General features: G+C 41.1%; 1 protein-coding gene across 1 annotated transcript in view; it reads right to left on the bottom strand.

Annotated features, from left to right (window-relative positions):
- Nucleotides 1-12,392, bottom strand: part of srbd1 (S1 RNA binding domain 1) — a 104,572-nt gene extending 92,180 nt beyond the window's left edge. Inside the window, exons 1-7 of the mRNA XM_079758775.1 lie at nt 12,327-12,392; nt 11,962-12,029; nt 11,370-11,814; nt 8,240-8,473; nt 3,583-3,749; nt 427-544; nt 136-274 (exon numbers count right to left, since the gene is read on the bottom strand). Coding sequence (XP_079614901.1) covers nt 136-274; nt 427-544; nt 3,583-3,749; nt 8,240-8,473; nt 11,370-11,814; nt 11,962-12,029 — 1,171 coding nt within the window. The 5' untranslated portion in view covers nt 12,327-12,392. The remainder of the gene's footprint in view (nt 1-135; nt 275-426; nt 545-3,582; nt 3,750-8,239; nt 8,474-11,369; nt 11,815-11,961; nt 12,030-12,326) is intronic.
- Nucleotides 12,393-15,129: the final 2,737 nt, after the last annotated feature.

The following is a 15,129-nucleotide window of genomic DNA, read 5'->3' as shown; positions in this document are numbered from 1 at the left end:
GGTGCCACCTTAAGGTACTTTAAAGACTGCAGCCAAATAGAGCCAGAAGCAAAGCAACATTTGGAGAATTATTGTTAAGGAGGGTAAATGTCCTGCACATGTGTGTGTTTGTGTCTGTAAGTCAATGTCTCCTACCCTCACTGCCAGGCTTGACCCAAGACTGGATATGCAGGTCATTAGGCCGGTTCAACAGTACGACAGCAGCTTCCTCCAGGCCCAGGTCTCTGGCCCTCCGAGCCTTACTCAGCTTACTGCCTTTCTTATACGGCGAATACTGAAAAGATATAGGGGCAAGAGGGAGGGATAGACAGGAAACAGAAAACATTAATGTGAAAGTAAATGAACATGGGTCGAGTTTTGAGAAAAAATACATCATTACAGCTAATATGCCAAATTATGCAAGTAACAGGTGGGACTGTGTCTGACCATGTGGTCCAGCTCATCCAGCGACCTGCAGCTCCTCAGGTTGTTCTCCAGCTCTGCATTCAGGAGCCCATCCTTCCTCAGTGTCTGGATCACTGACTGAGTCTTCTTAGAGAGATGACTTTAAATACATACATAGAAAAATACAGTAAAACAGTAAAGCCATGAAGGTATTTATTGGAATATTGTCAATGACAATTGAGAAATGTAGTGCAAAAGCGGGCAGCACACGGGAAATGAGTTTGTAAGGTCGCAAGAACAAATTGACCCTTGACCTTGAGGAGAAGAAATCACTAAGCAAAAGCAGCTCCAAACTCATCTTCCGGCCCTTCTTGCACATCCAAAATTGTGTAATTTGCTGAAATCTTTGCGTGAAATAACCAAGCCAAGAATATGTTGATACATGATGAATTCAAGGCAGGCTTAACTCATTTTATTTTGTTTCCGTGATCTGAATTGGTATTTCTCGTCTCTTTTACGCTGTCAAGCGATTAAAATATTTAATCGCGATTAATTGCATTATGTCATAGTTAACTCGCGATTAATCGCACATTTTTTTCTATTCTGAATATCCCTTGATTTCGTGCTGCTAGCATTTTAGTGAGATCAGAGAGTGTTGAGAAGGACAGTAATAAAATATATTTGGTAAGATGGATATAAGAGAGACCCGCAGTGAATTCAACCCGGTCCACTTGACATCGGGTAGGTGCATGACAGTGGTAGGCCTACTGTAAAACTTCAATAGCCCAGGCTTTTATTTGTTTCAATCACTGAACTTTCGAACAAAACTCTTGCTAAGCAAAGATGGGAAATACTATAACATTTATTATTTAAACCAGTATGAATATTCCTACCGTACGTAGGCCTATACACATTATCAGGCTATCGAATAACGCCCACACACACACACACAGTGGCGGAGTGGTAATCGGGAGAGTCGGGAGAATTCCCGGTGGGCCGTTAACGTTTCGGGGCTGTCGGGCTGATTACTGCGGGATAACAATATTGCGTTTATAAAAGTTCCTTGCAGCGCCATCCGGCAGCCTGAGCTGTGCGCCTGCAACCTCTCACTCACTCAACAGACGCAACACTGTCAACGTCGCAACCAAGTCGATTTTGTCTAGAGGGGAGTAACTGAGCGGCCCCTCCGGAAGTGGTACAGCCCAGGTGGGCCTTGAACTGTGATTGGTCAGAAAGACGTATCAGCTAATGACAACATTGAACTCTTGTGCAGGCTCGAACAGAGTGACACACAAACACACACACACTTTTAAGCAGTTTTTCACCCGCTCTGTATCATTGCTCGCCCCAACAAGTTCATGCGATGTGCTTGTTGTTTTGTTTACGGTGTAGCTAGATCCGGTATGGTGTTGTAGTTTTTCTAACGTGACTAGTTGTTGCTAGACAGCACATTTGCCAAGCCAAAAGAGCGTTAATCGCGCAATAAAAATATTAATGCCGTTAAAATTGGTTTGCGTTACTGACAGCACTAGAATTTAGCAAAAGCTTTTTTATCCGAGGCGTCTTACAAAAGGTCCATACACACTGAAGGCAGCGTCAACCATGCAAGGCAACAGCCAGCTCGTCGGGAGCAGTTAGAATTAGGTATCTTGCTCAGGGAAACCTCGGCACTATTCTCCATGGAGACTCCACTGTTCTTAACTTATAGAGCATTCAGTGATCAAACCAAAACCGCACTGATTATAAAACTTCATCGGTCTTGAAATAAACGTACAGGTGCATCTTAATAAATTTGAATATTTGGAAAAGTTAATTAATTTAAATACTTTAATTTTAAATGAAACTCATATTATGTCAGATTAGAGTTATTGTTAGCCTAAGGCACAACTTCTCCTTCATCCAGCATCCTGCATAATACTGCTTTAGATAAGAAAGTGAAGGTCATAAAGAGACTTTGTTTATTTTTTAGTTAGTTACTTTATTTTCCTGAAATACTTATTTTAAATGTGGATTGAGGTTGAGGTAGCTAAGAATCTGAGTATTTCTTATCTTAAATGGTTGCAGTAAGAGGATCTTATTGTTTGCTAATCTTTGAGGTGTGTATGTGTTTAAATAAATATCATTGTACGGTACTCATGAATCTTTAAATCTTTACCTTTACCAGTGCTTTATTATATAGCCTACAGTACGAAAGTGACGATAATGATTTTGAAGCTTGTACATACCCTTCTGTAGCCATCTATTTCATATTGTGCACACATTAAAAAAAAAAAAAAAAAGTATTGGGAGGTGGGAGCCTGTGCCCCAGTAAAGCTCTAGGTCTATCAACACCCCTGGGAGAGGCACAAAATCCAAGAATCCAATTTCCAGCAGGACTTGGCACCTGCCCAAAATGCCAAAAGTACCAATACCTGGTTTAATGACAATAGGATTACAGTGCTTTATTGGCCAGAAAACTTGCTTGATCTGAACTCCATAGAAAATGTTTTGTCAGGAGACGTGAGACCCAACAATACAGACGAGCTGAAGGCTGCTATCCCAGCAACCTGGACTTCCATAACACTTCCATGCTTCAATGTACCAAAAATATTTTTTTATGGGTTAGATACAAATAAAGGCTTGAAATATTTCAATTTCGGTGTAATAAATCAATATAATATTTGAGTTTCACATTTTAAATTAATTTATAGAAATTAAAGAACTTTTTAACAATATTGTAATTGAGATGCACCTGCATTTTTAGAGGCATTTGAAAGTTGACCAGCACTTATCTGTTACAAACTGATGCTTTGCTGTGTCTCCTTTACACTTTACATAAGAGGACACGATTATGCAGGTTTATTCTATTGCTCTGAATCCAGGTACCAACTTTGAAGATGATGTTTTGGATATAAAACATTCAGAGACACAATCATATATTCTTGGCCATGTTTATCAGGTAATTATTTAAAATTTGTAAAGAATCAGTGGTACAACATTTTCATACACACCCAATCAAATGTTTAAATCAAAGGTTCTTAGGCTGGTAACTACTGCCATCTAGCGGCCAACAATATTATTATAATTGTTGCATTTATAAACCACTTTTGAAGACACCCAAAGTGCTTTATATCATACAACATTTAGAACTGTTACTGTTTTCACTGGAAAATGTGTATCTGTCCCCTCTTTCTCCCCGACACACACACTCCCACCTACCATATCTCCTCGTACACCAGCTGCACATCGCGGACAGCGTCAGCATCCATGTGGTTGATCATGTCCTTTCTGTAGCGCACCATGAAAGGCACTGTGTTCTCCTCCCGCAGGAGTTTCACTATGTTCACACACACCCAGCGCTCCACCACAGTCATCGTGGACAAGAGCTAGAGGAAAGGAGACACACGCAGCAACATACCACCATGGCTTTAGTCGTCAGCAGGTTATATGTATTCATCCTTCCACCATACATCCCTTCAAAATATTATTAACACAGTGAGACGTGCTGAATCTGTGTTCTGATCTGCCTTCCTATTACTTCAACAATCTTTCTTGAATCATTTTTGCAAAAGTGTAGCTTACAGAACAATTGATTTTCAGGTTTGAAGAGTTTTAAACATGTTATTAAGTCTAGTATGATCTTAAACTCAACCTTAAACAAACTGGAAAACTACTTTGACACCAACACTAAAACAATAGCATAATGTAAGAAAACAGGTTTAAAATCCTCATGGCCAACCGGTTTAGTACTAGATAGCGCTGTGCCAATAATCGTTTGACTGAGATATTGTGAAATTTAAATTGAACACTATTTTAATAGCCTTTTTTTTTATGAACATACTCTTATCTTATTTCAAATCTTTCCAAAAAGCTGCCTGCATGCATACATATCAGTGACAAACCTTTCCAAAATCGACTGTGACTCTAAGAAACGCAAATAAACATGTAATATGCCACACACTAGGGCTGTACGGAATGGACTAAAATCTGTATCACGGTATGATTTGATGCATAGACGGTAACAGTATTATATCACGGTATGTTAATTTTATCATCTAATTTCAATATAAATGCTTCTGAAGGGGAAAAATACTGGTACTAATCACTTGCTCGTGGACCTTGCCGTATAGTTTTGGCATCTCAATTTGGTTGAAGTGTGTGCGGGCAGTTAATGCGTACCTTGGATTGAGTGTTTTGACAATCTCTTTAAAGCCCTTTCTATCGACATTTTGAAAGGGAATCATGTCCTTACACAAGTAAACAGTGACGGCGTTTGTTATCTCGTTCCACCGCTGACTTTTTTTTTATGTAAGGACTGGCTTTGGAAAATACCTGCGGAAGCGATGCCTGAGATGCAGAGACAAGGGATTACTGCACAAGCACGCAGGCGTGCTTGCTATAGCATACTGCCTGAGAAGGCAGTATCATTGTCAAATCTGTCCCTGGAAAAAGTAACGTTGCGCCGAATTGAAAAAAGGAACTACGTTTCGTTACCATATTTTCAGTAGTTGCGCGTAACTTTACTTTTTACGTGAAAAAGTAGTAACGTTACTGCTTTAATGCGTTACTTACTTTGTAACACGTTACACACAACACTGTCTACCGGTAACACCGGTCTCACAGGAACGTCAAAATCCATAACGTAGCACAAATTCACACCGGTGTACTTTCTATACCGTTTATACCGTACACCCCTACCACACACTCATCAAACCCAGGACAATAACTCTCTCTTGAATATACATTTCTAGTAATCTAGATTAATTCTTCAACGTCAGTGCGTCACGTTGCTTTTCAAGAAGGGCATGCATTGGATTTGTCCTACTTGTGTGTTGAAAATGCATGCATGTATATAATAGCCAGACCTGTAAACTCCACAGAGTTAAAAGGGGGGGGGGCGAAAATCATCGGTCCAAGGACTTATTGGTGTTTCGAGATATACGGCTACTCGAATTCTGAGCTACCCTGGCCGGGATTTAGCGTGAATATTCATTACGGAGGTTGTAGCACACATTACAAATGGAAATATTTCAAATGACAGATTTGGATGCAAAATGTAGCCCTTTATTATGCAGAAATTTGCCGTTGGTGTATTAGCCTAGGACAACACGCTTGCCAGATTATTTATCTAAATAGCCCTATGTTGTTAGAAATTACTAACTTTATGCAAGGTCTACGTTCGTGCAGTACTCGGCGTTGACTCAGTCCTAAAAATACAATATTATTGTCAATTATACCACATCAAAAAAGCGGTAGCTAACGTTAATTGAATCAAGCAAATAAATAGCGTGTTTTGCTCCAAAAAGCTTGACTTACCTCGAATTTAACGTAAGATAGTTCCTTCAAATTAGGGCTGTACGGTATGGACTAAAATGTATATCACGGTATGATTTCAGGCATAGACGGTAACGGTATTATATCACGGTATGTTAATTTTATCTTCTAATTTCAATGCTTCTGAAGGGGTAAAATACTGGTACTAATCTCCACTTGCTCGTGGACCTTGCCGTATAGTTTTGGCATCTCAATTTGGTTGAAGTGTGTGTGGGCAGTTAATGCGTACCTTGGGTCGAGTGTTTTGACAATCTCATTAAAGCCGGCATTTTGAAAGAGAACCATGGCTTTACACAAGTAAACAGTGATGGCGTTTGTTATCTCGTTCCACCGCTGGCTTTTTTTGATGTAAGGACTGGCTTTGGAAAATGCCTGCAGGAGCGATGTCTGAGATGCAGAGACAAGAGATCTTCTAATTCCAATATAAATGCTTCTGAAGGGGTAAAATACTGGTTAAGCAGCAAAACTGCATAAAAAAATTAAAAATCTTTTCTCAAGTTACTTCTATCTCTGAAAAACACTAATGTTTATTAGTATGGACTTGTTTCTCCACTTGCTTGCGGACCTTGCCGTATAGTTTGGCATCTCAATTTGGCGGAAGTGTGTGCGGGCAGGTAACGCGTACCTGGGATCGAGTGTTTTGACCATCTCTTTAAAGCCCTTTCTTTCGACATTTTGAAAGGGAACCATGTCCTTACACAAGTAAACGGTGACGGCGTTTGTTACCTTGTTCCACTGCTGGCATTTTGTCGTAAGGACTGGCTTTGGAAAATTCCTGCGGAAGCAATGTCTGATATTCAGAGACAGCTTCACACTACCAGCGTCTGTCTCGTACGGTTTGGAATGAGAGCTCGAGAAGGGACTATTGCATGCTCAATAGCATACTGCCTGAGAAGGCAGTATCGCTGTCAAATCTGTCCCTGGGAAAAGTAACGTTGCACCGAATTGAAAAAGGAACTATGTTTCATTACCATATTTTCAGTAGTTGCGTGTAACTTTACTTTTTACGTGAAAAAGTAGTTAGGTTACTGTATTAACGCGTGACTTACTTTGTTGCGCGTTAGACACAACACTGTCTACCAGTCACACCGGTCTCACGGTAACATCAAAATCCATACCCTAGCGCAAATTCACACTGGTGTACTTTCTATACCAGCTATACCGTACACGCCTACTTAAAATTGACGTTAAGAGTTTCCATCAGACTCGTGAGATAGCCCGGCGTCTCATCCAAAGGCGAGCTCAGTTGGCGCTGTGTGCTTCAAGATTCTGAAGCAAGTGCTGAGATTCCGATTGGCCTAGAGAAATGTCAATTAGAAGAATTATCCAATAATGTTTTGCAATTCTAGCCTGCATGGCATGCATTTGAAAGGCAGCCTTCCCCCACCCCCTAAAAAAAAATCACTGGTTCTACACAATTCACGTGAATGACCCAATTGACCAAGAAAACGGCGATTGTCGCCAAAAAGCGTTAAGTTTGCAGGGATGAATAACTGATCTATTGTTATATTTAGAACCCAACCGCTATCGGTCAGGCTCCGATAAAATCGGATGGCCGATTTATCAACCGATACTGGCCAATCACAGATATATCGGTATCGGCATATATGTTAGCTGAGATGAAAACTTTAGAAATGGTGTCGATTTATACATAACGTAATCACCTGTTTTAAATCCTTTACTGTGGTGGTTGAAACTCTAAATGCGTTAACTGGCACATCCCGTTACACTCCTAACACAAATAGATTCACATCGTGATCTGTGTGAAGGTCAGTAGATCCTCCCCATGGTTTTAATGCGATGATGCTGTGGCCCGAAGCATTACTGGAATGTGAACAGCAAATCCCAAGGAAGAGCTCCACCCACAGGACACCACGAGGTATACACACACACACACACACACACACACACACACACACACACACACACACACACACACACACACACACACACACACACACACACATCGAATAAAGGCAGACATATCTATAGTTTGAATATTGGCCGATATATCTCGATATCTGTCATTTTTTACTCCCTAATATCTGTATTGACATTGTCCCCTAAAATCCAGTATCGGTCAGCCTCTAGTTATAATGTTTGAAAGAGTAGTTTTGATGGTCACATCTTTGGGTGGGTTACTTCAGCATGAAACGGTAGTATCTTGGGAAATGTGTTGTTTAGCTGACCCATTGCTGGGTGTCACGTGTTACTTAAAAGCTTTTCTCCCAAAATTCTCAGTGCGTGGAGCTCCTCCGCACTGTCTCTCACCAAAGCGGGAGTTGACAGAGAGCCCATGCGTGAAATATGCTGGACAACAGTCAGCATTCAGTCAACATTTAAGCCTAGTTTCACAAAGGGACCAAAACCCAGCGGCAAAATTGTAGATGTTTTCCTTTGAAAATAAAATGATTGGGAGGAAAAAGATTTTTTTTGGTAATGTCGTTTTCAAAACCCCTGGCCATATGCCACATTCAGTTTTCATGGAGAGCTCGCCACTGATACATAATATATTATAGTGTGTGTGCATGTGTGTATGTACCTCTATCAGGTCCCAGTTCATGTTGAGTTCATTCCTCAAAGCTCGTGCGGCAGGTGACGACAAGGCACTGGGCTGTCCATCAGGGGCGCCACTGGTCTTCTGTCTCTTAACGTAAGACTCATCAAAGGTAAAGTCTTCCTTCTCCTCTTTCTTTACTGCCATGCCTTTCCCAGACAGTGCCTCATCCACCCAGCCCCCTGAGAGAGGGCCGTCAGCCACAGTGAAGGACTGCCTCTACCAGGTCACACAAAAGAAGAGAGGAAAAGGAGTTAACATTTTATCATCTGAGAGGGGAAGAGTTGAAAAGAGAGGGATAAACATTTAAGTAAATAACTTTACATTATATATGTACAGCTGCAGAACAAATCTACATCCTAGAAGGTCTTTTATCACCCATGTCTATAAAAACAGAGCCTGAATCCTCAAGCAACAAAACCTTTCCACACCAGTTTTTAGCTACAGGACATGCTTGCAGTACAAAACAGCAATGGCGGATAGCGTTGTACATAGTAAAAGCAAATATGATGAGCCATAGATTGTAAAAGATACGGATGTGGCGTCTGTGATATCACCCACTGGTTTACACAAAACTGTTACGAAGCCTTATATTTCATGTTACTGGTGCCGCCATGATATCACAAATTTCAGAGTAACTAATTTGCATTAGGGCCGACAACTGGTCGGTTGGTCGTTATGCTCTTTCCGACCAAACCTTAACTGCTCTGACTATTTTGGGTGTAATAATTGTACAAATATATATATACTGGGCTCCAAACTAATGGGCATCGTTGTCAGTGTCGTCTTTTGTTTATTTATATTTTTTATATATTATTTATATCCTCGATATCATGATGATAGATGATAGAAGATTTAGTCTATCGCACAGCCCTACCGGAAACCGGTTAATTAATTTATTAGTTAGTCGAATAAAGAGTCATATTGCTTTATGCGTCATCCTTCTAAACATTAGATTTATATATTGTTAGCTGAACTATCCTTTCTAGCCTATTGTTTGTCCCTCTTGTTATTTATTATTATTTATTTCATTATCGTTATTAGTATATTCATCACATTATGAATCACATTTTTATTTCCTACGATTTATATTTCCTGCATAAAGTGCGGTGAGTACTGTAGTGTAAAATGATCTTTAATATGTTAGAAAGTGTATGTTGAGAAATAGTATTAGTATGGTATGGTATTAAGAAGTGGAAGTGGAAGTACGATATATATTACTATTGTATGATTGATTATATTAGTATGATAACTTATAAGTAGTATGTAAGTATGATAAGTAGTGAAAGTAGAACAAGTACTATATATAATAGTATTGGTATGATGACTTATTAGTAATAATACTGGTATGATAAGTGGAGGAAGTAGAACTAGTATGATAGTAAGAAGTATTGCCATTACTTATGAGTAGTCGCATAAGTATGTGAAATAGTATTGGTATGATAACTAGATTAATAATTAGTAATACTATGGTTATAGGAGTATAGTTCTAACTTATATGTAGTCGTATTAGCATGGCCGGAAAATGTATAGTTTTTAAGTAGATTAAATGTAGCTTCTTGTCATGTTTGACGAACCTAGCCTCAACTTGTGAGTTTATTCAACAGTTCAAAAACAATGTTGGATCTGTTTTTCCGGTCCAAACTGTCCTGAGAATCAGACTGAAAGGGGAGCACCTCGCTGCATGTCTGTGAACATCGATATAAGGACCAGCCCAAGAGGCCTTCCCATACGCACAGGCGTTGAAGCTCTTCTTTGAAAAACCCAGAAAGATTTGATGTTGGTCACATGTAGACAAATTTTTATGACGGCAGTTAATGCCGGCCCTTTCCGCCGGCTACCAACACAAGCATATTTCAGACCTGTGAGAAACACTGAAACCAGTTGTTTTTTTCCTATGAAAACGTGACGGATTGAAGCAGTCCAAGTCCACGATTCAATAGTCTGGAACAATATCATTGCACACCTCGTCTCGCTCGGACAACAGTGGTGTGAATATTTCCCAGTAACTCCAGAAGAGAACTGGATGAGAAACCCGTTCACTGTTGGTGAGCAGGAGAGTTTACCAGAATTGTCATTCGAAACATTGAAGTCTGCTGGCACAAGGCGGTCATTGTCATAGACTTTTGGATGCAGCTACACAGCCAATACCCTGCCCTTTCAGACAAGGCTATGCACTTTCTCCTTATTTTTGTAACCACATATCTGTACGAGGAAGGCCTCTCTTCACTTGCCATTATAAATACTAAATACAGAAGCAGGATGGATGCCGAGCCAGACCTGAAACTGAAGCTGACCTGAGACTGTCCTGTAGACATCGCAGGACAGTGTTCGCAGAGGCAGGCCCACCCTTCTCATTAGAAAGTTCAGTTGTCTTCATACTGGCCAACTTTTAATCATATTATTATTGCCTTTACTGTTCTCACTTGCTGTGTGTGTGTGTGTGTGTGTGTGTGTGTGTGTGTGTGTGTGTGTGTGTGTGTGTGTGTGTGTGTGTGTGTGTGTGTGTGTGTGTGTGTGAGAGAGAGAGAGGGGTGGCCCCTTGTGTTCTATGAGAGTTGTGTGAAAGAGTTTGTGCCACTTCTAGTGCTACCCCTTTGTACAGTTAAAAATAAATAATATTCTTGTAAGGAATAAATTAGCCTGCGTGAACTGTATGTAGCTGAATAGGGCAGGCATAAGCTACTGTATTTTAACATCGGTCATAATGGTGGTACTTGGAGAGCCAAATATGTTTTGAGGTGGTACGAGGTATAACAACTTTTAGCACCACTGTTGTAGAACACTAGAAGACTCCTAATATGAGGGCCATACCAGGCCCCTATAGGATCTTCTAAAATCTTCCACTTTGACCAGATTTGGGATTTCATCAATAGGCATTAATGTGATCAATGTGGTTAGATAAAAAGCGAGCAACAGAAACATGTTGAACAGGAGAAAGTGGCGGAATAATACAAATAACAACTAGACATGTCGCCGCATGTGCATTTTCTGAGGAAAATGTGTGTGGTTGCATTTAGTTAAATGTAACTTTGACAATCTAAGACCTTCGAAATGGTGGAAGTCGCCTACTTCAAGTCCCCTGCCCAAGCTTTATTATCTTGATCATGCTCACCTCCATCTTCATGGTGACACTGGGCTTTCCTCCCTCTGAGTATCTATTGGGTTGGTCTGACTGTCCTCCTCCATCCCTGCGCCCCTGCTTCTCTGCCTCTGCCGCCGTGTCCTCATGCTTCCTCTTTCTTCCAGGCCCCATGGTAGATGTTGAGGCCTTGGTGGTTCTGGGCACACAAGCTTTCTGCTTTGAGGGTGTCTTGGCTGGGGCCCGGGCCTTTGGTTCTTTGGGGGCTTTAGGAGCCCTGGGTTCTTTGGGGGCTTTAGGAGCCCTTGGTTCTTTGGGGGCTTTAGGAGCCCTGGGTTCTTTGGGCTTAGCGGTTCTCTTGGCAGCAGTTTTCTTCTTCCCCGACACAGGGTCTATGGTGGTCTCAGTAGATACCTTGGGCTCCGGAGGTCGCCATTCATCAAGCTCCTCCTCACTACTCATTGACTGGGAGAACGACCTGGGTACAAAAGAGAAGAGCATCTTGGTTAACACAACATGTCAATTAAACTCTTACTGGACTCGAGCTGTGCTACATCACAACAAAAGCATGAGGTAAAGTGTAAATCATTTTTTAAATAGATATTGTATGTAAGTGAAAACTCACAGGTCAGCGTCCGTCTCAGTGTATTTGACCTCCTTTCGTAACCTCCCGGTACGAGTTGTCTGCGTCATCTGTGAAGAACAAAATAAATATGAAAGGACGCTCGTGTATTAGCGAAGAGTACAGAGAATTAGACTGGATAATTCTGTCTAGTTATGACATTGACGTTTAACATAAAACAGCAGGTCTTCATTGGTCGTGTTAGTTGTTTAGTTGGTCTTTCCTCAAGCTCCTTGTTTTTACATTCTGCTTTTAAATTTGGCGCTTCTAACTAACGTTACCCAACTTGCACCGCTGTCAAGTATCGGCTGCATTTGTAAACAAAGTAGAATTAAAGGACGCAGATGATACGATGAAATGAGTGGCACCTTATTAGCGTTGACACTTCCTATTTCTCAGTAAAGTGTTAATATTAAGGATCCTAGACAGCTCGTTGGATGTTTGTTTTGCTACTGCGCATGCGCAAGATGTATCCCCCTCCTTCCTGCAACAGACAGGGCTCGACGTACACCGGCTTAAAGAGAAACACACTCATTATCTCCTCTCTCTACTCGTCATACAGTTCCCTTGTGTGAAAAGAAAGACAGACTAAAAATGTTGACGGTACATTTGTATGTGTATGCATCGGTCAAAGTTCCCGGTTTTGACTTATGATTCGTATATGTTGGCCTGTATCACTTAAAATATTCGATACATCCTATTAGTATTCAAAAGTAAAAATCACATTTTCTATAAAATATTTATATCAAATCTATAACTCCTCCCTCTGATATTCTGACATAAAACAAAGTGTAAATATTGTATTATAACCCACTAAGAGATGTCCACTTCTTACTTTATTCTTACTTTTATTTATTGTATTTTATTTATAATTTTCTATTTTATAATCTTATCTTCTATGCTTTTAATTTCTATTTGCACGGAGCACCTGGAACGAAACAATTTCTCCCCGGGGATCAATAAAGATTTCTGATTGTGATTCTAATATCAATAAATTGTTGTAGCTAATTGTTTTCATTGCATATGAGCGCAACGCGCATCCCCGCCCCTCGCTGCTTGCTTAACTGAACGTTCACACCAAAAGCATTTTTAGCGATAAACGCGCATTAACTTTCTAGACATGTGCGATAAAGCGATAGGAGCGATAAAACGCTTGAGCGATAGCTTTAAAGCTGTAAAGCTGTAAATGAGAGTTGAAAACAGCTCAACTCTATGCAAATGAGCTAGTAGCGTTACGGCTGTATATGACCGCCAGCCAATTGGAATGAAGATGTCTATAACCGGCGTGGGTCCCAGGAAACAGACGTGAGAAAATTCCTAGTTCCTACCAAACATTTGTTCCTTCAACATGCTGCGCGAAAGAATGATTGCGGCTATTTCAGGTCATCGTATATTGAAGGACGCGAGCATGTTCATTTACAGGGACAGGAATAAAAAGGCAAAGGCGAGGGACGTTGTGGCCAAAGAAGTTGGGTTGCTAAAATGTCCCGGTTTCCACCAACCAGCATGAAATGTCCCCTTTTGTCTGCGATTACATAGCCAACATGGTCTTATTATATAGAATATATATATTTATAGAACGTAATTTGAGCGCTAGAATGCTCATTTCACAGCGGGAACGCTTGTTTATAGCGGGAATGCAATTCATTTGCTCTCCGTACTACTGATCTAACCAACCGCAGGTAGGCTACATAGGGTGACCAGACGTCTCAGTTTTGCCGGGACAGTCTCGATTTTGCCGGGACAGTCCCGGATTGGTGTCCCGAGCTCAAATGTCCCGGCTTCCACCAACCACTATGAAATGTCCCCTTTTGTCCGCGATTACATAGCCAACGTGGTCTTATTATAGCAAGATCAGTAACGAAAAACCCCATAGAAAAATAAGGCATCTAGCATATGATTTCAACAATGTATGCAACAGGGATGGTCGCACAGAGGAATGCTGTTGGAAACCAGTGGACGAGCGCTGCAGCGGAGATGTTCACGCATTTCAGAAGCAGGGAGATACTGCACAAAAATCTATTTCTAATTTGTCCGTTTGCCGTGTGTCTGCATGGCACAAATTCTCCTGTTGAGCGGATCTTTTCCATAATAAACAATCCTACACATATTGTCACGGACAATCCAAAACCCAAGTGGAATCTAGATGGAAAAAGTGTGTAGTTCAAAACGTTAGCAGATAAACGTTAGAGGCGGGACTTATTCTTCAGAGGTCTATTCTGCCTAGGCAAACTTTATATATAGGCCTGTATTTTAAAAAGAGAAATGGCTCGCGGTCGGGAGCCGACTTCCATCGTTCACTTAAAAGAACCAGCTCTTTGAACCGGCTCGTTCGCGACTGACCCATCACTAGTTTCTCAATTTGCGTTATTTGCTGTACTTGTGAACTTGCGTTCTTGTGAAATGTCATCAGTCGTAGCCCAACAACTCTTCCAATTCATAGTACGCATGAAGTCAAGTAAAGTCGTAAAACCCGGAAGTGTTCTTCATGCGTTCTTAAACTGGCCATTTCATCATGGACCTATTAAAGAAGCGTTTCATCGAGGATGCATCGGAGGTGACTTGTGTGGACTTCGGACCGTTAAATATCCCAGCATGCATTTCGCAGCACAGCGTACTGTGTCAGAGACTACTGAAACCCTGGAGAAGATCCACAACTGTAAGCATAATTTATATTTTCCAAATGCTACTTTTGTTTCCCGAATACCGGTATGTATTTATTACGTTTTTATTAGGCTATCATTGAATTCTCCAACCTTTCAAATCCTTGACAAAGACGTTTTCGTTTACGGAGCGGGACAGCTAGCTTGCCCCACCAGTTTCAGCAGTCAGTCCTTAGTTCATGGACCTATTATAAAAGCCTCAGGCAGAAAGCTGAAACAGATTTTACATTTTTTAAATTGTTAAACTTGATATGATAGCCTTTTTTATGCATTCAATTAATAAAGGCGTATATACATGTATATTGTGTATATATTGTGTATAACCATCATTTCTCTGGTGGGGGCCCCGATGGCGGTGGTCCCCGACCACACCCCCAGGACTAATAGGGACTGTTGGAGACGGGCGTCCCAACCAGGGAGGAAGGCTGCGCCGCAACGGGGCCGCCGCTGGCAGGGGCCAAGGCGGCGGCGCCGACCCCCTGAACATTCGGGACTATGTGTTGGGTGT

Source organism: Pollachius pollachius, assembly GCF_949987615.1.
Source record: "Pollachius pollachius genome assembly, chromosome: 2".
NCBI classification, from domain to species: Eukaryota; Metazoa; Chordata; class Actinopteri; order Gadiformes; family Gadidae; genus Pollachius; species Pollachius pollachius.
The sequence above is the reverse complement of the archived record's forward strand: the minus strand, read 5'-3'. Positions and strand labels throughout refer to the sequence as shown.